Source organism: Papaver somniferum, chromosome 5 (genome assembly GCF_003573695.1).
Source record: "Papaver somniferum cultivar HN1 chromosome 5, ASM357369v1, whole genome shotgun sequence".
Taxonomy (NCBI): domain Eukaryota; kingdom Viridiplantae; phylum Streptophyta; class Magnoliopsida; order Ranunculales; family Papaveraceae; genus Papaver; species Papaver somniferum.
In genome coordinates, this window is record NC_039362.1 from 32,670,485 (window position 1) to 32,693,415 (window position 22,931).

The 22,931-nt window shown below is 36.0% G+C and overlaps 3 protein-coding genes and 1 long non-coding RNA gene across 5 annotated transcripts; 2 read left to right on the plus strand and 2 right to left on the minus strand.

Moving 5' to 3' along the window:
• Positions 1 to 13,087: 13,087 nt before the first annotated feature.
• Positions 13,088 to 15,132, plus strand: LOC113278926. The gene is made up of 5 exons (XM_026527647.1): positions 13,088 to 13,280; positions 13,602 to 14,604; positions 14,695 to 14,791; positions 14,877 to 14,928; positions 15,107 to 15,132. Exons 1-5 carry the CDS (start codon positions 13,088 to 13,090, stop codon positions 15,130 to 15,132), a joined length of 1,371 nt encoding a protein of 456 aa, XP_026383432.1.
• A 127-nt stretch (positions 15,133 to 15,259) lies between these two features.
• On the plus strand, positions 15,260 to 17,102 carry LOC113281338. 2 transcript variants are annotated; one of them, XR_003326036.1, is made up of 5 exons: positions 15,260 to 15,370; positions 15,479 to 15,569; positions 16,372 to 16,426; positions 16,503 to 16,640; positions 16,941 to 17,102. XR_003326036.1 is itself a non-coding variant. In XM_026530046.1 (3 exons), the coding sequence occupies exons 1-3, from the start codon at positions 15,324 to 15,326 to the stop codon at positions 16,177 to 16,179; spliced, it is 666 nt and encodes a 221-aa protein (XP_026385831.1). In that variant the 5' UTR covers positions 15,266 to 15,323; the 3' UTR covers positions 16,180 to 16,305. The 2 variants fall into 2 exon arrangements, 1 of the variants encoding a protein (XP_026385831.1); XM_026530046.1 differs by lacking the exons at positions 16,372 to 16,426; positions 16,503 to 16,640; positions 16,941 to 17,102 and adding an exon at positions 15,652 to 16,305 and having other exon boundaries at positions 15,266 to 15,370.
• Positions 17,103 to 18,774: 1,672 nt separating this feature from the next.
• Positions 18,775 to 19,431, minus strand: LOC113277361. Its single transcript, XM_026526482.1, has 2 exons — positions 19,219 to 19,431; positions 18,775 to 19,066 (listed from the first exon to the last, which is right to left on the minus strand). Exons 1-2 carry the CDS (start codon positions 19,414 to 19,416, stop codon positions 18,800 to 18,802), a joined length of 465 nt encoding a protein of 154 aa, XP_026382267.1. The 5' UTR covers positions 19,417 to 19,431; the 3' UTR covers positions 18,775 to 18,799.
• Positions 19,432 to 20,806: 1,375 nt separating this feature from the next.
• Positions 20,807 to 21,904, minus strand: LOC113277362. Its single transcript, XR_003324876.1, has 3 exons — positions 21,854 to 21,904; positions 21,555 to 21,653; positions 20,807 to 21,226 (listed from the first exon to the last, which is right to left on the minus strand). It is a non-coding gene; the product is annotated as an uncharacterized LOC113277362 (long non-coding RNA).
• Positions 21,905 to 22,931: the final 1,027 nt, after the last annotated feature.

Here is a 22,931-nt window from a genome sequence, read left to right on the forward strand (position 1 = left end):
AAGGATTCCCACCTATTTTGTCAAAGTTGTAAAAGATGTCAGAAATTAGGGAATATGATGTTACTTAGTCGTATACTAATAATAGAAATATTTGATGTGTGAGGTATAAATTTTATGGGTCCTTTTGTCAATTCCTATGGAAACTTTTACATCTTATTAGTTGTTGACTATGTGTCTAAATGGGTTGAAGCAATAGCTACCAAGACAAATGATCGCCACGTTGTGATCAAGTTTGTTAGAGACAATATTTTCTCTCGATTTGGTATGCCTAGAGCAATCATTAGTGATGAAGGTTCCCATTTTTGTAATTGGTCTTTTGAGGCGCTAATGAAGAAATACTCTATTACACATAAGGTTTCTACACCTTACCACCCACAAACTTGTGGCCAAGTAGAAGTGTCTAATAGGCAGATTAAACAGATTTTAGAGAAGACCGTAAACCCTACCCGGAAGGATTGGTATTTGCGCTTAATAGAAGCTTTGTGGTCTTACCGAACCGCTTTTAAGACTCCACTTGGGATGTCTCTGTATTGGCCTGTCATTTGCCTGTAGAATTAGAACACCAATCTTATTGGGACATTAAACGGCTAAACTTTGACCTACCTACTGTTGGTGATAACTGTAGACTTCGGCTCAATGAGTTGGATGAAATTCGTAATGATTCTTACCAATGCGAGAACTTACAAGGAGAAAACCAAAGTTTTTCACGACAAATCGATTCTTCGGAAATCGTTTACACCAGGCCAGAAAGTTCTCTTGTATAATAACCAACCCTGAAGTGGAAATTGAAAAGACGAGGGTACCCAAATACACCATAATCGTTTTATTTAATCACAATTTTTTTCAATCTCTACAGTGTATAAACCTCTTGGAGCAACAATAACTCAAGGAATATTTCAACACGACATCCACTTGAAATAGGGTTAGTCCGGACTGGCCTAACAATGTGAGAATATCAAAGTCAAGTGGAGAAATCCAATACACTTTGTGTGATCGTCTATGGATATGAAATCGAGTTCACTTGATAATAGTACGGTATAACCGAAACCTTATAAGATAAATATCAAGTGCCTAGTTAACGTACAAGTGTATTTACTTTAATTATAATATAAAAAAAATTATAATGCAGAAGTAAAGTAAAGCACGCACCAAAATTTTGTTAACGAGGAAAACTACAATCTTGTAGAAAAATCCCGGGACCTAGTCCAGTTTTGAATACTCAATGAATTAAGATGCTACAAAAAGTAAACCTGCAACTTCGTATAAACAATACTAAGTAAACTAAAATCCTAGTTACTCAACTTCAGCAGTATTCTTGTTTTGATAATATCTAGCAGAACCAAAGTTCTCAATAGATATTTGATACTAGATATCCTAGCAGGACAGGCGTTCTCTTTAGGACTAAATCTAATATATCTTCTTAATGTTTCACAATAACTTCTTCAAATCTTCAAAATCATCAATCTTCGATTTAATCTTCAAAGTAACAACCTGCAAAAACAAACTTGATTCCCAAAATTGATTTCTCGCACAGAACGAAGTCTGTTAACAATGGAAAATCAATGAATCTTACTTACGGATCTAGAAAAACTTAGATCCGTAGAAACGTTATATATTTGATCTAGTTTTAGTGAATCTGATATCAGAAGAGAAGATTCTCAAGCATAAACAAACTAGGTGCAATCAAAGTTCAACAACCGTTAGTCAATCAAATCAATCAAAAACTAATAATAAACTGCAATTATCTAGTTTCCCACCAGCTGTACTCGTAGAGCTTCCCAATCCCAAAGAAGTCTTTAAAACGAGCGGTCGTAAAAGATTTCGCCTAATTAGGGTAATTTCCTCAACGAATAGACGACTCCACTAGTAACAACACAACAAGGTAGTTTCGTTGGCTCTGAGGATTAGTTTGCTCTAAATACAAACTTCAATATTTATAGACCAAGGAAGTCTGGACACCAAGGAATTTCCAAAACCGAAAATATTCTCAAGATATGCAATATACTTCCAAATTCCGTTTTCATAATTCCTGGAAATGCTCTGTCCAAATATTGACCAAAATCTCAGTAGAAAATCTCCAATTAGTAAATGCACATTACAATTTTTATTTTCTAAAGATATGCATTTTAATTGCTGGAAATTAAAAGCATATAAAGCTAAAAACCTTAATTAAAAGATTCTCAATTTATTTCGATTCGGGAGTCTCCTTTAGCTATTAAGGAATATCTTTAAACAATAAAAGATAAGAGTTACTGCACATGTTCAAAGTATGTCGACATCTTTACTTTGTAAATCTTTTTTCATATTTACAATCTTGGAACCGATTTGCCACACTTCCAAACGAGTTTAGAATTGGTTCATCTGACTTTCAAGAACTATGTGATTGATTATCCTATCAAATCACCATCAATGGGTTTCATGGTTCCACCAAAACAATTTTCGGTTCTACCTCCATGTGGGTACTAGGATCGGTCACACTAGCTTTCCAAAAATTGGTTGACTAGGTACTAGGATCGGTTACCACATAATTATGGTATGGGAAAAATATCGTTTGGTCCCTTTTTAGGTGGTCCCATGTTTGTTTAGTCCTTTCAGAAATCACCTTTTCCATTTGACCCATAATTAATTAAAAATAATAAATGGACCAAAGTACCTTTCTGTATTAATTTATACTTATTTTTTGTAGGAATTCATTCGTCAAAATGAACTCATGTTAATTTCTAATTATTTTTTCATAAATCACCTTTTATCAGGAGTTCATTCGTCAAAATGAACTCCTGATAAAAACCTATATGAAACCAGAGTTCATTCCTGATAAAAACATATAAACCAGAGTTCATTCCAGAAATGAACTCCTGATAAAAACATATATAAACCAAAGTTCATTCATCAAATGAACTCCTGATAAAAACCTATATAAACCAGAGTTCATTCCATAAATGAACTCTTGATAAAAGCCTATATAAACCAGAGTTCATTCCATAAATGAACTCATGATAAAAACCTATATAAACCAGAGTTCATTCGTCAAATGAACACCTGATAAAAACCTATACAAACCATATGAGCACTCCATAAATGAACTCCTGATAAAAACATATATAAACCAGAGTTCATTCCAGAAATGAACTCCTGATAAAAACCTATATAAACCAAAGTTCATTCCAGAAATGAACTCCTGATAAAAACCTATATAAACCAGAGTTCATTCGTAAAATGAACACCTGATAAAAACCTATATAAACCATAGTTCATTCCAGAAATGAACTTCTGATAAAAACATATATAAACCAGAGTTCATTCCATAAATGAACTCCTGATAAAAACCTATATAAACCAGAGTTTGATAAAAACCTATATAAACCAGAGTTCATTCCAGAAATGAACTCCTGATAAAAATCTATATAAACCAGAGTTCACTCCGAAATAAACTCCTGATAAAAACATCATAGTCTTCAAAACAACAGCAACAACATCGTATTCATCATGTTCATCATCTTCAGAAACAAGATCAAACAATAGAGACGAAAAAAGAAACACAAAAACTACATCGTCTTCAAAAACTAAATCATCATCATCGTCTTTGGCATCAACAACATCATCTTCATCGTATTTATCATCTTCATCATCTTCAACAGCAGTAGTAAATCAACAAGAAACGAAAAAGAAACGCAAAAAATTCATCATCATCATCTTCTGTATCACCATCATCATCAATAACAACATTAGTAGAGAAAAAATAACCCAAAAACGTCGTAGTTCATCATCATCTTCATCTTCTTCATCATGAGCAGAGAAAAAAATGTGCGAAAGAAAAAGAATAGATCTGAAAATAAAGAAGAGAGAGAAAGTAAATCTGAAAATAAAGAAGAGAGAGAAAGTGAATATGAAAATAAGATATTTTCGTTGTAGCTCTTTATTTCTTCACATTCTTCAAGTCTTCACGTAATACTTTTAAGTCTCATATCCTAGTAACTTTCTAGTAAACCTATACGAAGTTGACTCTAGTAAATAATCAAGCGACTCTTTAAATAATCAAGCGACTCTTTAAATGAGTTTTGGTTCACTAAAATATGACAACCAAACTTGACATACTAACGCTTGGTGGGTTCAACCTAGCTATGCTCTAACAATCTCCCCCTTTGTCAATTTTAGTGACAAAAGTCTTACATCATATAGATAAACAAATTACAAGAATTCATTATACATACGCTTGATTCTAAGTTTCAACAACACAATAATCTGTATATATTCAATCCATAAATGCCGCTCTTGACATTATAATAACAAAGCTAATACTCCCCCTAAAGGTAAGATATGTAGATTTTCAATCCGCACGTCTTTTTTATTCCCTTTATAGTTAAGATAACCACAAGTATCAACATGATATGTTACTCCCCCTTAGTCTATGCTTTACTCTTTCGTTAGATATAACATTTAAACACCAATGTCCTTTCCTTAGTGATATAAAATCACTTGTTTACTCCATATATTTCTCCCACTTTTGCCATAAAATGACAAAGGTACGAGCATAAATCGTGTTCATTAACACTCAAGACTTAAACCATGATTCACAATCACAGAGTGATTTAGACAAGGTTGTCTTATAAGTGTTTATGAGAATTGTAGAATGCCAAATATATTTAGGATAATAGTTTATGAGCATTTGCTTAATTCGACACTAGGCAGGTATGTGTACCCCATAGACTAGTCTGTGAGCTCAGGTTTCATAGGTATGCATACCCTTAGCCATTCACGAACGCATGCCCTTGGGGTACGCGTACTGGGTATGCGTACCTCCATCTAATTCACGAACTTAGACCCTTAGAGTACACTTACTTCGTATGCATACGCTTACCCATTCCGGAACTCAGACCACTAGGGTACGTGTAACCTATGTCCAGAATTTTTGTAAGTTCTGAAAGCTCTCTTCAAAGAGTTTGAAACATTTCCAATCGCTACAGATAATAAATATAATTGCTTGGGTAATTTTCAAAGGATCAACTTGATACAAAAATAATTCATGAATAATAAATTTGTTCTAACCAAGAATGTCAAAGATCTAAGAATATCCATTGTTTGAATCATATTTCGAAAGAATTATCAAGATCAAGCTTGACTAGAATTTTTTTCTTTGCAATATTAAATCTACTAAAATCATATGACATAGTCTCATAAGGTAGGATGGTAAATGCCATGAGTAAAGAGGATAGTTCAGTTTTCACATACCTCTTTGTCAATGAAATTCTTCAAACGTCTTCGTTTGATCTGCAGTCTTCTATCTTTGAGGGTTACTCAAGTATCATACTCTAATCTAATTTGAGACTTGACTTAAGTAGACTAGAAATCAAGATATACTTTTGTGCATCTAACGTTGACAACAAGCTTGAGATAAAAAAAATTGCGAGTTCTACAGAGCAGTGCTTTAACACTATGAAGTTCACTTAATGCAACTTGAGGAGATCGAACTCGAATGAAAGTGAATTTTTTTTGATAATTAGGACTTAATCCCTACAAGAACCGAAACAAAAAATTCATCATCATGTATCATGGGTCCACATGCTGCTAATTAATTTGAGATTTTTTTTTCCTTCAAAAACATATGTAGAATCTTTAGAAGATCTAAATTTCAAGTTATGCACCTGAGTTCTAATTTGTACAATGTGTTTCCGAGATAAAATACCACCAACTAATATGTATCTTAATTCATCGTTTCTCTCTATGATCCCATTACGCATGAGAATTGTTTTCGTTTCGACATTACTAGTAACTATAAGCTGTTAGATTAACCCAATAAAATTAGTTTAGTTATCAGAATAAGTTTTGTGCGCTGAGATATTTTATTAGTCTCATCTTTAGCTCAAATAAAAAAGCGCAAAGTTAAAGGAATCCGCGCAAAGTTAAAGAAATCCACTACGAGAAATAAGGGGTATAATACCTCTGATGGTAAACAATTTGCAATAGAAAAAGTTATTTAACATATTGAAAATTGAAATTGAGTGATCATGTTATGTTTGGTATGCTACTTGACGAGAAGTAGTTTACTGCTTTAGGATTTCTTTGGTGTAGTATTTGACTTGAAGTAGTTTTAAAGAGGAGGGAGGATCCGTGGATACTCTTAGATGGACACTATCATGTATGATTTGTGCCATTTTTTTCACAAAACCCAAATGACAATGAATTTGAATCTAATATTTTGATGTTACGTTCCTCTTACAACACTCTACATTCCTATCAAAAATGAGCACATTTCGATACTTATAACACCACCGACTACCTCTTTGAATATCGGTCGTTAAAAGTGAACGGTTGAAATTAAGATCGTAGATGATGAGGTTTGGTATCTCGAATTCCACTCATTTTTGGTAGAAATGTAGAGTCTTATATGAGGAACGTGTCATTCAAGTATTAGATTCAAATTCATTGTCGTTTGAGTTTTGCAGTGAAAATGGCGCAAATCATGTATGATAGTGTCCATCTAAGAGTGTCCACGGACAATACATTTTCTTAAACCACATTAAAATAACCACGATCTGTTAAATCCATCAACATGTAAAACTTGGACGATCCACAAAACTGAGTCAAATCAGCACCACCAAACTGACTATCCCGCCTTTATAAAAAATTCGGTTCTTTTCAAAAGCGAAACAAACTGTTAAAAGAAAAGAAAACACGAAAATGATATATATCCCCACCCCCGCCTATGTGTCATGCAGATATTGGTTAATCCAATAATAATGGGACCCCCTGTTAATCCCAATCCAAGAAATCAATGGCTAAGATCATTTCCACCTAATGGTGGAAGAAACATGGTGTCCAACAATTCCCTTGGAAATTGTGTTTTTACCGGTCTACGATCACACCTTCTGCAGTCACAAACAGAGAGATGACCGAAGAAGAAGTATCGAGTGTGCACCATGTGAAAGGGGTGGTAGGGTTCACTCATGCCCATCCCTATCGCAATGCAGAGAAGGCACATTTCAGACCGTCTCATCCCCTCTCGCTGCCCACTTCGGTACTGGGCTTCGGTGGATGTAGCAAAGTTAGAGATAAAAAGGAAAGACACTTTCTTACGTCTTCTCCTTAATTCCTCTCCCTCTCTCTTCCAATTTCCAAAATAAACGGATTGATTTACATCTCTCCGTTTTTAGATGATAGACATTTCGGGAGCCCAATCCCGCGAGTTGTCTGGCAAGAAACAAAGATGGAAGAAACCTATGATCCGGCGGATTTGGAGGGGCGTGGGCTTTGTGTGGGTCCCACCCCTTTGTTTCACAGCGGGATAACCCGCGGGATGTATATCATTTTCGCATCTTAATATCCCATTTGTTTCTCTCTCTCACTCTAAATTCCCTTTTTATTTTCTAGTACTCCGTTTTCTCTTCTCCCTTCTTTAAACAAAACAAGAACAAGAGGCTTCAAACATGGCGGGTCTTACTGCATCATTAGAGCTTTCATTCCAAAACTGTTCACAATCTGGCGGCACTTCTGATGAGGATGATAGTGGGATTGGATTACCCCTCAAAATCATACTTCAAGTGGGAGTTTAGAACTTAATTCACATGTTTAATTCACTTCCTTATCAATGGGAGCAATGTCTTGATTTAAAGGTTCCTTTTCTGACTCCCTCTTCCTTAATTATGTCTGTCTCCCTTTTTCACAACAAATAAAGTGAAAAAATTACTTTTAACTTTACGGGCTTTCGATATTCTTGATGATTTACTGTCATGGGTTTGTTTCAAGGGTTTTTTACAAGAATAGGCCTCTTTTTTTTTGTGCTTTTCAAAACCAGGCCTGTTTTTTTTTATTTATTGCAAAACTAGGTAAGTTTTGATCAAAAATGATGGATGGAAAGTTAGCCCCGTTAAGTGAACCTAAAAAGACCTAATTGTCCTTGAAATCATTCATTGATAACTGACTCGACAATTTGACTCTGTAACCGTCATCCAATATTGCATACATGGCACTGCATAGGTGGCACTGTATACTCAGGCCATAACCACCACAGCACAACACCATCCTTCAAGGCTTTACTGCAACAATTAGGTATATTTTCTGAAGCTCAAGTCTGCTCAAAACATTTCAACATCATCACCAATTTCAGTTACACGACACGATACAACACTGATCAGATTCAAGTATTCCCGAATATATTTAATCTTTACAACTACCTGCAACACCAACATAGATTCAAGCTTCTGCCAACTTTAACCACCGGCTCCAACATCCATTTTGCGCTCCTTGCAATATTCTTCCATGTAATGCAAATATGGAAACAAGCACATCATTTCAATCTTAGCGACACACCATCATCCATTTATTCATCTCGTACATCTGTTACATGACTTCAACTCAGTTGCAATCAACTTCCTCATCAGAATCTAACCCACAACAGCACAGCCAAGCACCCACACTGTCATGTCTGCTCATCTCAATTCCATTTTAACCAGTCTAACTCTCCCTATGATACAACCATACCACCAATTCTTTAGCTGCAACAGACAAGCATCACACCATTTTACCCAGTCTAACTTCTTTATCAGCTTGAAATCTTCACTTGCACCAGACCTATAATCTGCAATGTCAGCTCAAATTCCAGCCAACAATCACCATTTCCAGTTCCACCTGCAATAATATTGTCAACACCAAACCCTCTTCAGCTTCTTCAATCATAAACAGTACCACCAATATCCATGTAAAACGACTCATACAAACCCAAGGTTTCCCTTTGATCAGTGAACAAAATCCCTATAACTCAATCATCATCTCCCTTTGTCCGTCTTTGTCTAAGCTGGTGATTTTTGAATGACGAGATTTTGTAGATTAAACTTCTGCAGATTAAACTCTAGCTTATGTCTTCTACAAGCTCAACCACTATCTTCAATCACTTCTTCTCTCCAATTTCTAATTCAAACAGCTCGAACCCAATACAATCACACTTCTCATTTTTTCTCTCGATCTGAATCCTAAACCCATCTGCAACTCCTTCTTCCCTTTCTTCAAATTGAAATCATCTTCTTCAGATTACACTGGCTTTGAATTATTGAATAACATAGCTCAAAAACATAAACTGAGGTTCAGATAGCAACACTATTTCTTCAAAATCGAACCGATATCATCAAACCCTAACTCATGAAATTTCGAAAATTTGCCTTGCACATTAAACGAAATTAAAATCAAATTCAAACCCAATTTTTCATTTTGATCAGTAAACAAAAGACATAAGCCAATTAGCGAACTTACTTAGTTGGTGACTCCGTCTTTGTCTAGTTGGTGACTTTTGAAGAAGAACAAAATAGGAAACAAAATCAAATAACCTGACGCGATTGATATGTTGATGTTGCTTCTTTGGTTTCATTGATGTTGATAAAATTATCCTTATTGCTAACATAACACCAGGAAACCGCTGGTGAAGAACGGAGATAGGGAAGAAGAACAAAGATGGAAGAGACTGAAGCGATTTGTTTTAGTCCGTTGTTATTATTTAGAGCATCCACAGTGGGCGAGTATAACCAAAAATTTGGGATGAGATCGTAACACAGTGGGACGGAGTAAAGATCAAATCCCAACCAAAGATCAAATTCCAGACCAAATATGGTCGCGACCAAATCCCAAATTCTAATATAGTCGGGCGTAAATTTAAAGTACGCTTGTTGCTGGGCGTAAATTTAAAGTACGCTTGTTAACGGGCGGAGATTTAAATTACGCCCGATGAAAATTCAAATTAAATAAAAAAGAAAAAGAATAAGGCGGACTTTTAAAGTCCGCCTGATGAAATTTTAATGGGGCGGACTTTTAAAGTCCGCCTGATGAAAGTTACACAAAATGGGGCGGATTTTTAAAGTCCGCCTGATGAAATTTTACGAAAAAAAATGGGGCGGACTTTTAAAGTCCGCCTGACGAAATTTTAATCATGTACCGTTGCGTCACAACACGGACTAAACCCAAAATTTGGTCTTTTTTTTGATCTTTGATCTTTGGTTTTGATCGCACCACTGCAGTTGCTCTTAGGGAAAATGTATTAGAAATCATAGCCGTTATTAATCACCGATTTCCACATCTTAGATGGACGCTGCAGAAGCATACACATGTGACAATAATAACTATGAACGTCCATCCTAGCCGTTTCAAATATCTTTGAGATTTCCAGATCTTAGATTAGGCTTTCATATTGGCACATGTGGGCGAGGACATTTCAGTAATCTTACCACATCCATGAGATATCGCTGCATGAGTAATTGACGATAAATTGACGAGTCAACGAGATTAATTGACTCGTTTCAATTTGACCATATAATCCTTGTTTCAATTTGACGAAATTTTGTCAAAGTTTCAGCCTTTTTATTTGATTCAATCCTCTGTCTTTACTCTGTGTTGTTGTTCTTGTTGTAGACAGGGGAGATATATTATATGAACTGGATGAATGGGAGAAGAGTAAAAGAAGATCCAAGAAAGATGTTTAATGGTGGGAATGGAGGTGACTATTTGTTCCTTTATCATACCGATAATGATAATGATGAATACAGTTCATACGACAGTGACGAAGGATCATCAACATCATCTCCTTGTTCATCAACAACTACTGATAACAGTAAAAGCAATGGTTATTATACAAGTAATGATGATCATCATCAAGCTAACGGGGATGATGATGAGGATCAAATACTTGTTGTTGCTGGTTGCAAATCATGTCTAATGTATTTCATGTTACCAAAAAGAGTTGAAGAATGTCCAAAATGTAATGCTCTTCTTCTTCATTTTGATCATCGTTCTGATCAAAATAACATCATCATCGATTGATCATCAACTTCTTTATTTCTTTCTCTGTTTCAACTATTGAGACAATGTAGTTTGATTTAATCAATGAATTTCCACTTTGCTTATTACAGTCTTGTTTAATGATTATCACAGTCACAGACATGCTTATAAGAAAAATAGAGAATAAATTTGGTAAAGATTGAGATGTGTGACACTTTCTTCTTTGTTTTTTTCTTTTTTGAATTTCCTTTTTTAATTCACTAGAGTATTTTCTTTCATTAATAAAGTTAAAATCCCCTCACTCCAAAAAAAATTATCATCTAACCGCAGGTTTTAAAACTCAAACGAACACTTATTATCTTTAACTAATGAAGTTAATGAACCGGTGGGGGATTATTTAATAAAAATTCCCATGTTTAAGTAATTTAAATTCTTATGGATTTTGAATGAGAATGGCAGACGAGAATACCGAAAATCGAATATTAAAGACCAGGCTTTTTCTTTATGTGTCCCTCTATTTCTCTGCCTCTGAATTCTGTCCCTCTTGAACTCCTTCCTTTTAAGAGGTCGTCAATTATCATGCTTTTGGGAGATCAATAACTCTGAAGCTAACGAAGTACTGCATATGGCATTGTGGCTCTCCATATTGATTTCCATTGGTAATATGCAGCCATTTGAGGCTCAACAGGGTAGGCAATAAATAAAAGTCTAAACCATCAGCCAACAATAAACTTAATTCCAGGGATTTTTTATAAGTTAGGAGGATTCAAGACTTCATAACAGACTGGCTAAGTGGCCCATTCAGAGGAGCATTGAGCCAATGCTTCCAAAACAAAATGATTCATTAGATTACTCTATTTTTCATCATCTACTTGCTTATTATACGTAAGCAAAATAAAATATTGTCATCAGCAGGAAAAAATTTGCCATTTGTTAAATGAATATTACCCTGGAATTGGATTAGTAATCAGTGACACCATACAGTTTGATCCTGGATTAATCTGTAGAACCATACATTTTTTGATATGTAGCAAAAAATTATTAAGATATATGCAACAATTCAGAGCCATAGCAATCACTTGTTTGTCTAGCTAGCACTTAAAACCGCTGCTAAGTTAAACATTCCTAATTCTTGGTTATATTTGGTTTGGCTTCCTGCCCAGAAATAAAGGTTTTTCGTGTCTTAGGCTCTAAAAGTATGAAACTTGTGATTGCGTGTTTAATTCTTTTTGAGAGGACATTGATTCTGTAGCCAAGGAAAATTCATGCTCAACATTGATTCCTAATTAGACTTCCCAAACATGTTACTCACATTAGGACTGAGGGTGGAGGAGGGAAAAGGTTCTTTTAAAAAGATATTGGGCAAATTAATAAAGTGTCCTGCTTCAAACCATATAATTAATAAACCGGCCAAACTTTTAAATTCTTTTAGAAACTGGCCTTTCTGTTAGAGTTGACACCTGGGCCCACCAGATCGGTCAGCTGCGTTGAATAAGTCAAACTCGGTAGGAGAATTTACGACTGTGCCCTTGCCCATTTAAAGACCCGTGTGGTCTCTCACCACAATTTCTCTTTCTCCCTCGTTCTCTTTCTCCCTCGTTCTCTTCTCCCTCGTTCTGAAACTAGGGTTAGGTATTGAAGCTGTTTGAAGCTGGTGTTATTGAAGTTGTTTTTGCTGAAGACATAGATGTTAGCAGAAAGACCAGAGTGTATTTGGAAGAAAAGTTATACATATTTAGGGATTCAGAGATAGTGGTGATACAGTGAAGATGAGGTACAAACCGGGATTGAAACAGTCTGAATCAAGGTAAGATTAACGAAACCCGTGACTTAATATATGATGAAAATCATTGTATTGATAGTTAATTAATTTAATTGATCGATTGATTTTTAGGGTTTCTGTTTTTTTTTCCTTTGTAATTAGGGTTTATTTGAAACCAAATTTTTATTGTTTAATTGGGGTTTAATTTTCGTGATTGGGTGTTTGATTTTAAGTAATATTGCTTAATTAGGTTTTCATTGGGTTTTCATAGGTTTATATCTGATTTTGTTTCATTTGTGTTGCAGTCAGTTCAAATTTAGGAATATCAGTGTATATGCGGAGCCAAAGAATGAGACTTTGGTATTTCCTGATTGCCATAGAGATGAAACAGACTTGATGACACTTAAGTATATGGTGTATAAGGGTTTGTCTATGGATGTTAAAGAGAAGTTTAATTTATATTGGTTTAAGGAAGAATGTCTGCCACTGCCATTGTTAAACAATGATGATTTTGATAATTTTTGGGAGGATTCTTTTGTAAATGAGGATGGATGTATATGTTTGTGGATGGGGATGAAAGACACAGTGTTTGGGACTCCAAAGACTACACCAAAGAAGAAGACAGTTAGTAAGGGAACCACCCCTAGAAGATCCCCAAGGCTAAATAGTGTGGATAAATCAGTTGAAGGTGCATCAAGAAAGCTGAGTTTCATGGATGTGCCCATATCCAAACATTCTCAGGCTAGTAGCAGTGGTTGCAGTCAGTCAAAAGCTACAAATGAAGTTAAGTTTGTTGAAGATGTGGACAATATTCAGCTGGAAAACACCAAAGAAGATGAATGTCACCCAATTGAGAATCCAGAAGCTCCTCCAGTATATGACAGTGATGAAGACATTGAGTATGGGTCAGATGAAGAAGAACAAGAAGAGAAAGAAGAAGAAGAAGAAGAAGAAGAAGAAGAAGAAGAAGAAGAAGGAGAAAAAGAAGGCAAAGAAAAAGGTATATTTCATTTATAACTGATTTCATTTATTTGCATTTGTAACTTATTATATGGTACTGATGTTGATCTTGAATGTGAAGGTAAGGATGTGGATGAAAGACCTGCTTACATGGATGACTTTGATGATGATTTTGGTCAGTACATGAAGGGTGAGCATGATGTAGATCTTTTCCCTGAAGAAGAAGTTTTTACTCCAGTAGATCCTAGCAAAATGGAGGTAAAAACTAGATTTGCAAATAAGGAAGCATTTAAGAAACATCTCAGGGGTTATTGTGTTCTTAATAAGTGTCAATATATTTTGGATAGAAGTGCTCCCTCTAGAATTAAGGCTGAGTGTAGGTTTAAAACAGAACATGATTGTCCTTGGTTTGTGTATGCTAGCAAGAAAGAGGGTGAGAAGACTTTTGTTCTTAGGAAAGTGAATTTGGAACATAAGTGTGAAGGGGATCCCCAAAATAGGAATAGATCTGTTGATCCTCATTTTGTAAAGGATTTTGTTCTTGATCAGATGAAGAATAAGCCTAAAAAAGTTGTTCCAGACCCTTATAAAATCAAGGAAGACTTCTTAGCTGAAAAGAGAGTAAATATACCATATCAGTGTGCATGGAAGGCTAGGAATCTAGTTTTAGAGTCATTATATGGGAACTATAAAGAAAGTTACAATGAAGTACCAGCATTCTGCAAGATGTTTACAAAATGCAATGATGGGTCTGTTGCTAAGTTCACTTTTGACACAGTGAATAACACCTTTGAAAGCATGACACTCTCATTTGAACCTGCAATGAGGGGTTGGCGAAAAGCATGCAGGGGAGTTATAGGGCTTGATGCCTGCCATCTAACAGGGGAATATGGGGGAGGATTGATGGCTGCAACTGCACTTGATGGACAGAATGGGTTAGTAATGTTAGGAATTATGGTATGCAGAGCTGAAACAAAGGAAAATTGGATCATTTTTTTGAAGCATTTGAAGGATGCAATATTAGCACATCCAGTGAAAGTGGCTTTCATTTCAGATAGGCAAAAAGGTTTATTGGAAGCTGTTGGTATAGTGTTCCCTGGCCATCACCACAGATACTGTTGGAGGTAACTTTCTTGTCTAACTTTGTTTCTTGTTTCTTTTGTTTGTCAGATCAGATAAAGTCCTTATGTTAATTGCAATGTGTTAAAATGCAGACATTTATACAAAAATTTCAAGAAGGATTACAAGGGTCTTGAATTATACAGTTCTTTATGGAATGCAGCAAAAGCATACAAAGAAAAGCATTTTCAGGTTTGACAGTTCACAACAGTTCTTTGTTATTGGTTTTATGCACTATTTGACAGTCAAGTTAGCTAGTTTTTGATTGGCTGTGCAGGAACATTTTGACAATATTGTGAAACAGAGTGCTGCAGCTGGTGCTTATCTCAGTAGAGAAGATCCTGCTACATGGTCCAGGGCCTTTTTTAACCCTATTCACTGTTGTGAACATATGAACAACAATTTTTCAGAGTCTTTTAACAATATGATCAACAAGATGAGAAATAAACCAATTATAATGATAGGAATAATGTATGCTAACTTAGTGATGGGTACATGGTACAATAGGAGGACTGAATCTGCATCATGGGTAGATGGTAATTTGGTTCCTACTGCTGTTACATTGATTAAGAAAATGTTGGAATTTGTGACTGACTATGGTGTTGACCCTTGTGTGGCTGGAGAGTTATATATGGTGACTAGTCCAAAGAATTTTGTGTTCACAGTGAACATACTTGCCAAGACTTGCTCTTGTTTGCAGTGGCAGTTGAGGGGGTTCCCCTGTATGCATGCAGTGAGTGCATTGCATAGCATAAGGCCACAATGGAGAAAGTAAGATTTCTCTTTTTTTAAATCTGTACCTTGTCTCAGAACTTATTTATGCAATTTCTAGGCCTTAAATGTATCTAGCACTAACCTTTACATACTCTGCTTGAGCAGGTACTGCAGTGATTACTATTCAGTGGAGAACTATAAGGCCACATATGCACCAACTTTTGCACCACTAGATGATAAAAGTGAATGGGTCCAGGTACTTTTTCTTCTTAAATTTGTAACTATATGCCCTATTTATATTCTCAACTACATTAATATAAGTGCATTTGTTCTTGTAGCCAAACATGAACAAGAAGATCTTGAACCCTCCTCACAGTAGGAAACCAGGAAGACCCAAGAGCAAGAGGGTAAGAAGTTATGATGAACCTCGTGTTGAGAAGACAAAAAGGAGGTGTGGGAAATGTGGAAATGTTACTAACCACAACAAAAGAACATGTGCTGGTGGTGAAGTGGGATCTAATCCAACTGCAAAGAGGCAAAGGACTGAATGTGATGCACAAAGCTTCACCTTCAGCAACATAGAGCCAAGTCAGACCACCGGAGTTAGGGGTGCAGCTAAGTCAAACAAGAAGAGAACGGCATCATTTGTTGGTGAATGTTTTACAGGGCCTGGCAGTCAGCCTTTGGCAACACCATCTTCTACTCCAGCTTCCACAACACCTATGAGTCTGCCATCTATAGCACCATCTTCTACTCCACCCTCTACAATAAATAACCTTTATCAGAACTTCTTTGGCATTGGATCTGTATCTCAGAATATAAAACAAGGAAAGGGAAGGGGAAATGGAAAGGCTAAGAAGAAATGATTTGAGATCCGTTTTCTGATTTTTTGTGTTTAAGAAGACAATATTTTTTTTCTTTTGTAGACTTGAATTAATGCTGAATCAAAAGTGGATGGTTGTTTATTAGTACATTTGCAGGTTACATTTTCAGATTGTTGAGTTCCTTACATATAGCATTAAGTTGTAAACTTGAATGCATAATTCTGTTTTTTGCAGCAATGAAGACTTCATCTGAGACCCATTTAAAACCGTCACAATCTGTACAAGTGAGGTATGCTATGTTCTTGTTGTGTTCATTCTTGCAAAATTTCATCTCCATTTTTGATTTGCAGTGATCTTTGTTGCAGGTTTGATTTTGCAGTGGGCAGTTTTTGAAGCAATGACCAGATTCTCCGCAAGCGTAACAACCATTCTCTACTGGTAATTTCACCATCTTGCATTTGACAGGATCGATGGCATCGTCAAACCATTCAAAGTACTGACAGGTTGGAATTGAACACTTCAAAAACATTTTTTCGTTTGTTTCTTTTGCTTTTGAACACAATAGTTGCCTTATACCATTACATGGTATATATTTGCACCTGGAATAAATCCAAGGACATACCTTTGGATCATGAATTCCCTGTGCACATATAGAACATGAAATTAGGGGTTGTTTTAATCTTAATCTTACCTTGCTGCTGCTACTGCTGCCTGGAGAGTTTACTTCATTTTGGCTCATGTCTTATTTATTTTTATTTTTTTGATCTGTTGAGTATGACAAATACTATGGTTTTTCTCTGCAGGGCCTAATTTATATGAATGAAGCTGAATCTGACCGTTACAAATCCAACCGTTACAAATCCGACCGTTGCAATGAGTCACCGAGTTGACTCGATACTGGTTTGGTTACGAACTCAGACGAGGGTTAAGTCGTCTTTTACCTAGCAGGTTAACTGCCACGTAGCCAGTTAACTATCTAAATCCGTTTTTTGAAAAAAACGGGATGGAAAATGTCAATATCGGCCAGTTTATATAAAGATTCAAAAAAACGGCCAGTTTCTTAAATATGGTTCAAAAAGGTGGTTACTTTATTAAAAAGCCCAAAGATATTTCATTAGTTCGGTTTCCAAGTGCATAAGGCTTACAAAATGGTTTTCTTTGATTGGGCCAATGGCCACACTGAGGTACCGGAAGCAAGGAAAAGATGTGAAGGGAAAACTGCCTACTGCAAATCATTTGTGTTGTTCTATAAATAAATTGTTACAAATTAGAGAGTAGAAAACCTCTCAATACGTGATACACCATTTGTTGATTACCCTTGGGTTTAGTGACTTTAGTCTTTGCAATTCCCATTGCGAGTCACAGACTTGGAATTTAACAAGTAGCAACCAAAATGGTGCATTTCCATACATGAATGGTCCGAGAAACAACCATGATAGATATGCAGATTATCTAATGCTGCATGGTTTAGTCTATGTTATCTGATGTAGTGGACGCGTAAAAAATTGGGATCAATGATCCAATAAGCTGCCAATATGGAGTACTAGTGTAGGATGTTCTTTCCTCTACAGGTACTAGGACCAGAAATAAGGAAATCAATCAGAGCACAAAACAAGAAATAGGAAAATGTTCAACTCAGTCGAACAAAGGTCTTTTAAGCAGCTAACAATAAAACAAAGGTCCTAAATCATCATCGCTTGGCCAACAAACAAATAAAACTCAAACTGGAACTAAGACAATTGTCAACAACAACAATGATTTAACTAAGACAATTGTCAACAACAACAATAATCACTGAAAACTGGTAACAAAATAAAATCTGAAAGTGGAAACTGAAGAAAAGATAAGTCTAACAACTAAATTCATCTAATCCACTTCAAACTGTAGTCTATCCTTCAGTTTCCGTATGTGCCAGGTTGGCTAAAGTGTTGCATCCTCTCTATAACAAAGTCGTATACCTTCACAAGCTCAAAGCGCAAGTAGGTGGTCCTGTCTGTCTTCGCCAAGCTGCTTTTATAGTCCCTTTCTTGAAAGTATAATATCCAGCCTGGAAAGGAATCTACCGAACTCCATTCTTCATTTTTTATCACTTCCTTTCTTTGCAATAATTCATTCAGCTCTTTTGTGTACGATTTCGACTGGTCTGCAGTGTCTTCGTACAATTTCGGAGCAATCAATAGTTTAGTAACCCGAAGATCTGTTACCTCCCTCCCAAGCAAATCTGCGGCTTGATTTGCTTCTCTGTACAAATGACTGAATGAAACGTTTGCCAGGCCAAAGTGTTCAACAATCAGTTTTCTAATCTCGGCCATAATATGATATTCTTGGGCATCGTCTGCTGTTGGATTATCTAGATATTTGGCAGCAGTTGAGCCTGGTGTCCTCGCTCTGTGCATCATGTCAACCATCGGCTTGTAGTCCGAAGCCAACTCTAAAGTTTTAATTTTCAGGACCTCTTTGAGTCCCACTGCAAATTCAACCCCAAATTTCGCTGCCAGAGCTTCATGCACTGCACTAGTGTGTTTCTTTGGCGAAGGCCCATAGGTAATGGCTAGAATTTCCTTTGCAGTCCTGATATTTACACCAAAGCCAGCTTTTAATACTTTACCACCCGCCTCTGTATACTGGCCGTCAGTTGTTACTTGGAAGCTCCCTTTTGTTTTCACAGGTGGCTCCCATACAACCGGTGGCTATTGTAATTCTTTGTAACACAAAGCGAAGCTTCCAAGACCCTCATGCCGTTCTTGAGCTTACAAGAAAATTTGTGAAGCATCTGATGTTCTTTTTTTAGATGTCTTGGTATTCTTGCCCAGTCTTTAATTGCTGGCTCCACACGTAGATCAATACCTCTTTCTCCACTGCTGTCAGAGTCTTCGTTTCTGATGTTGCCATTTATACTTGGTTCTCCTTGAAATTCCTGTAAAGACTTCTGAGAACGAAAACAGGAAAAAAAACCCAAGTTACTACGCTCACTGCCAACTGTTACGATTCGGACCTATAACTGTTAGCAAAGGAAATGTACAGGAAACCTAGCTAACACAATCAACAGATCTAAATCTTCATCAGATTTCGAAATAATACCTTGACAGATTTTTTCTTTTTCTTTTTCTCAGGCTTGTCTTTGCGACATGTTCCTACACCTTCCTTTATTATTGTTGGAGGATCTTCTTTACCCTCCAGTTCCACCTGATCCTCAACATAGGTATTCATCTCCTCTTCCAAAATATCACCACTAACGTCATCATCAAGTACGGCGAAAAAGTTGCGCGATGTAGACATTACGCTCCTCCTTTTGCAACCAAACAAGAAATCTGTGGACAGTATCGGGGAATTAAGGACGAGAAAGAAAAAAAAAAGACAAACCAATACAGGAGTAGATCTGTCGACTCTGCAGGAAGTACTTATATCTTAACCACCAAGTACTAATACGTAATGAACATTGCCATGTTATTAAATGAATCAAACTGCCGATTCATTTAATAACATGAAGTCCTTTTGCTTATATTTAGGTCCCGGAGGATAAGATACAAAATTGGTCTAGAACTGAATTATACGAATTGTTCTTCATATTAAAGAGAAAAACATGCAAAAGAAGAAAAGTATGCATGTCTGACTCTTAATAAGACTTCATCCATCCAACAATTGTAATGCTCATTGTTTTAAACCACAGTCCAGAGATGCACACTGAGATGTGTGGCCAACACCCAGCCTGTTCATATCATTGCTCCATGTACTTTTCCAACCATAGTCCTGCAGCAATATCTGTTTCAGGCTTTCGGGCAATTACAAGCCAAAGACGAGTTATCAAGCTTTGCCCGCAAAAAATAGTAGAATGCAGCAACCCTAAATGTAATGCCTACATACACATTTCTAAAGAACCAGAAACAGTAGCAAAACATTTCTGTAGCTGTCATAAATGTAGAAGGCTACAATGGACTGATTAAGTACATGCTAGTAGATGTTCCAATGTATGGCGTAGAAATTAATAAATGGAGTGGAAATTACGCCTTCTATAGGGCTGTCAAAGGATGAAACCTGTAAAACCAATACACTTGAAATTTAAGTTCAATTTCTCAATCCAAATTGTCTTCAAACACATAACATTCTTAAATACATTACTCTTTAAGTAGTTAAGCCTCTTTCTCTCATACACACATGAAAGAAAAAAAAACACAAAAATGCTAAAGAAAGTAAGAAACACAAAGTCTCTCTTGTCTTCATCCATCAACAATTTCCATATCTGCATTACAACATTCATCAACAATTTCCATGAAAATAAATTAGACGTAGCTTTCTTAGCCGTTTTAGAGTGAATACAATAAAGCTGTGTTACAAGGACACAGTGTCGGTGTGTCGTGTCCAATACGTTACCTTGATACGACAACTTGAAAACGGGGACACAGATAGCGAGCATAGCAAAACACTTACATATATGTATATGATTAATAAAAAAGGTATTAGAAATACAGACTCCATTGATATTTCTACGTATCTCCATCATCTCATAGATATAGCTGTCGTTGTGGGAGAATATCTCCATTTTTGCTAAAAAAATCTAATGAAGATCAGTCGAGAGTTTCGGGAGTGTCTCTATTTTTATACTACAGACAAAACTCCTTACTGAAGCTAAGAAATAATATAAATATGTCAAAAAAATCTAGAGCTGAGGTATTTCTTAATTTTATTAAATATTTTATTCTTGTCTTGGTAATTGAGCTGTGTCCTAGTGTTTTTTGGAGTGTCCTGGTAACACAGCAATAAAGACAGTTTGGTAGTTATGTGAACACTTCAACGACATTTTTGTTCTTTCTAGTTTCATGTGTTTTCACGATCGTTTGATATCTAAAGGTTCCTACTGCGCAACCACCTCTATATCCTGAGGAGGATACCATTGTAATGCGTTAAATTCCCCAGACGAGGTGGTCAATTCACTTGCTTGAGAGAAAGAGAGAGAGACAGAGCATGCAACTTACAGTGGAGAGAACAACAGGGTCACTGAATTCTGGTTGTTGTCCTTGTGGCTTTGTGTAAACTCTTACAAGTTCCCATTGCATCCCAACATCTTTGCTAGCAGTCTATCTAAATTCAGCTGCTTAAAATTAAAAAGAAAAAAAAAACGTTGATGATTATCATGCCCAAGTTCAACTAAAATTGGAAAATAAAAAGTGATAATATTAACAGAACACATGTTTACCACATTTTCTAAGAAATTAGATCAGTCAACTACCTTCAAAATTCCATCACTGGAAGGACAAATAACATCATACTAACAAGAGCTAGTCAGCTCAGTTCCATCAAACTGGGAAAAATAACCCAGATTTTCATATCAACCCTAATTCTCTCAAAATCACAAATTTTATCTTCCAAGCTAAACAACAAACCCACAAATATAAATCCAATTAAAACAGAAATCTTACACTAACTGTCTAAACAACTGCTGTTGCTGCTGCTGGTGATGTTGCTTTTGATGCTGTTGTGAAGATGAATCAAATCCTCCACCACTCAAAATGTTTAGCCTAAAACCATTGACAAATAGTGACTGACTATAGACAGTAAATGGAGGTAATGAATCAAAGAATATTCATGAACAAAATATCTTCGGTTACTAACATGTGATAATAAAGATAATAAACTCGGAGAAATAAAATCACAGCAGTGGCCTCTAGATGATATCTCGATAAAAAAGAATGTTATTCAGTAGAGAGAGAACGCTTACAGTTCCTTCAAAATTCCACGTCGCCGGTTTCGTTTGCTCTCTGGTCTGTTCTTCAGGAGGAGGAGGTAAAGAAGTTGTCCTCGCTATTTAAGTTGGGGTTTCAAGAAGCTGGACTGTGCCGGGTCAACGTTTTAAGCCCAAAAAGATAATTTCTCTTACTGCCAGGCCCAAAATATTTTTCTCTTCTCAATAAACATGAACCATTTTTTAGGGACCATATTTTTTTTTTTGGGATCATGGTCTTATTAGGCCAACCTCCCAATACTCATAAGGGGTGTCCTAAAGTTAGGTAAGTACACATTTACCCTTTACTTTAATTTAAATTAAAACTAACCTAATAACTATATAAATCTGATCATATACATCTAATCTAAATGAATCTATTAACCAAAATCAAAAACAAAAATAGGGGGAATCGAAATTTTTTAGTTTTGAAAAACAAAATTATCCTCTTCTTCTTCTCTCTTTGTTTGACGTTCCTCGTTCGACTGAAAAATGAGTATTAACCATCAAAATGAGTTGAAAATGGAAGTTGCAGAGAGAAGTTCGGCTAGGAATTATGTGAAAAACTTTGTCGAACTAACCGAACCTAATGGAAATGATGAACATGAAGAACAGTTTGCTATTTCGCAAAAAAAAATTCCCAACCGAACCTTAGTTCGGTTATGTCGCAAAAAACATTTCCCAACCGAACCCTAATAATTCAGTTAGTAGCAAAAAACATTTCCCAACCGAACCCTAGTAGTTCGGTTAGTTGCAAAAACATTTCCCAACCGAACCTTAGTTCGGTTAGTAGCAAAAAACATTTCCCAACCGAACCCTAATAGTTCGGTTAGTTGCAAATAACATTTTCCAACCGAACTTTAGTTCGGTTGCGTCGCAAAAAATGGTTCTTAACCGAACTGTAAGTTCGGTTTGATCGTAAAAATTTTTAAATTTTTTATAACCGAACTATTTAATGGTCACACCAAATATAGAGTTCAGTTTGATCGCAGGGAAAAATTTCAATTTTTTGTAACCGAACTTCTTACTGGTAACTAATCATTACTAATCTTACTAATCATTACTAATCATACTA

Excerpts from the sequence above, each read along its gene's own strand:
- LOC113281338 (XM_026530046.1), top strand. The coding sequence starts at position 15,324 with ATGCATGCAGTGAGTGCATTGCATAGCATAAGGCCACAATGGAGAAA. Across the intron at positions 15,371-15,478 it reads ATAAGGCCACAATGGAGAAA|GTACTGCAGTGATTACTATT; the intron begins GTAAGATTTCTC and ends CTGCTTGAGCAG. Across the intron at positions 15,570-15,651 it reads ATAAAAGTGAATGGGTCCAG|CCAAACATGAACAAGAAGAT; the intron begins GTACTTTTTCTT and ends TTGTTCTTGTAG.
- LOC113278926 (XM_026527647.1), top strand. The coding sequence starts at position 13,088 with ATGGGGATGAAAGACACAGTGTTTGGGACTCCAAAGACTACACCAAAG. Across the intron at positions 13,281-13,601 it reads GGCTAGTAGCAGTGGTTGCA|GTAAGGATGTGGATGAAAGA; the intron begins GTCAGTCAAAAG and ends TTGAATGTGAAG. Across the intron at positions 14,605-14,694 it reads CACCACAGATACTGTTGGAG|ACATTTATACAAAAATTTCA; the intron begins GTAACTTTCTTG and ends GTTAAAATGCAG.
- LOC113277361 (XM_026526482.1), bottom strand. The coding sequence starts at position 19,416 with ATGTCTACATCGCGCAACTTTTTCGCCGTACTTGATGATGACGTTAGT. Across the intron at positions 19,067-19,218 it reads AAAAGAAAAAATCTGTCAAG|AAGTCTTTACAGGAATTTCA; the intron begins GTATTATTTCGA and ends TTTCGTTCTCAG.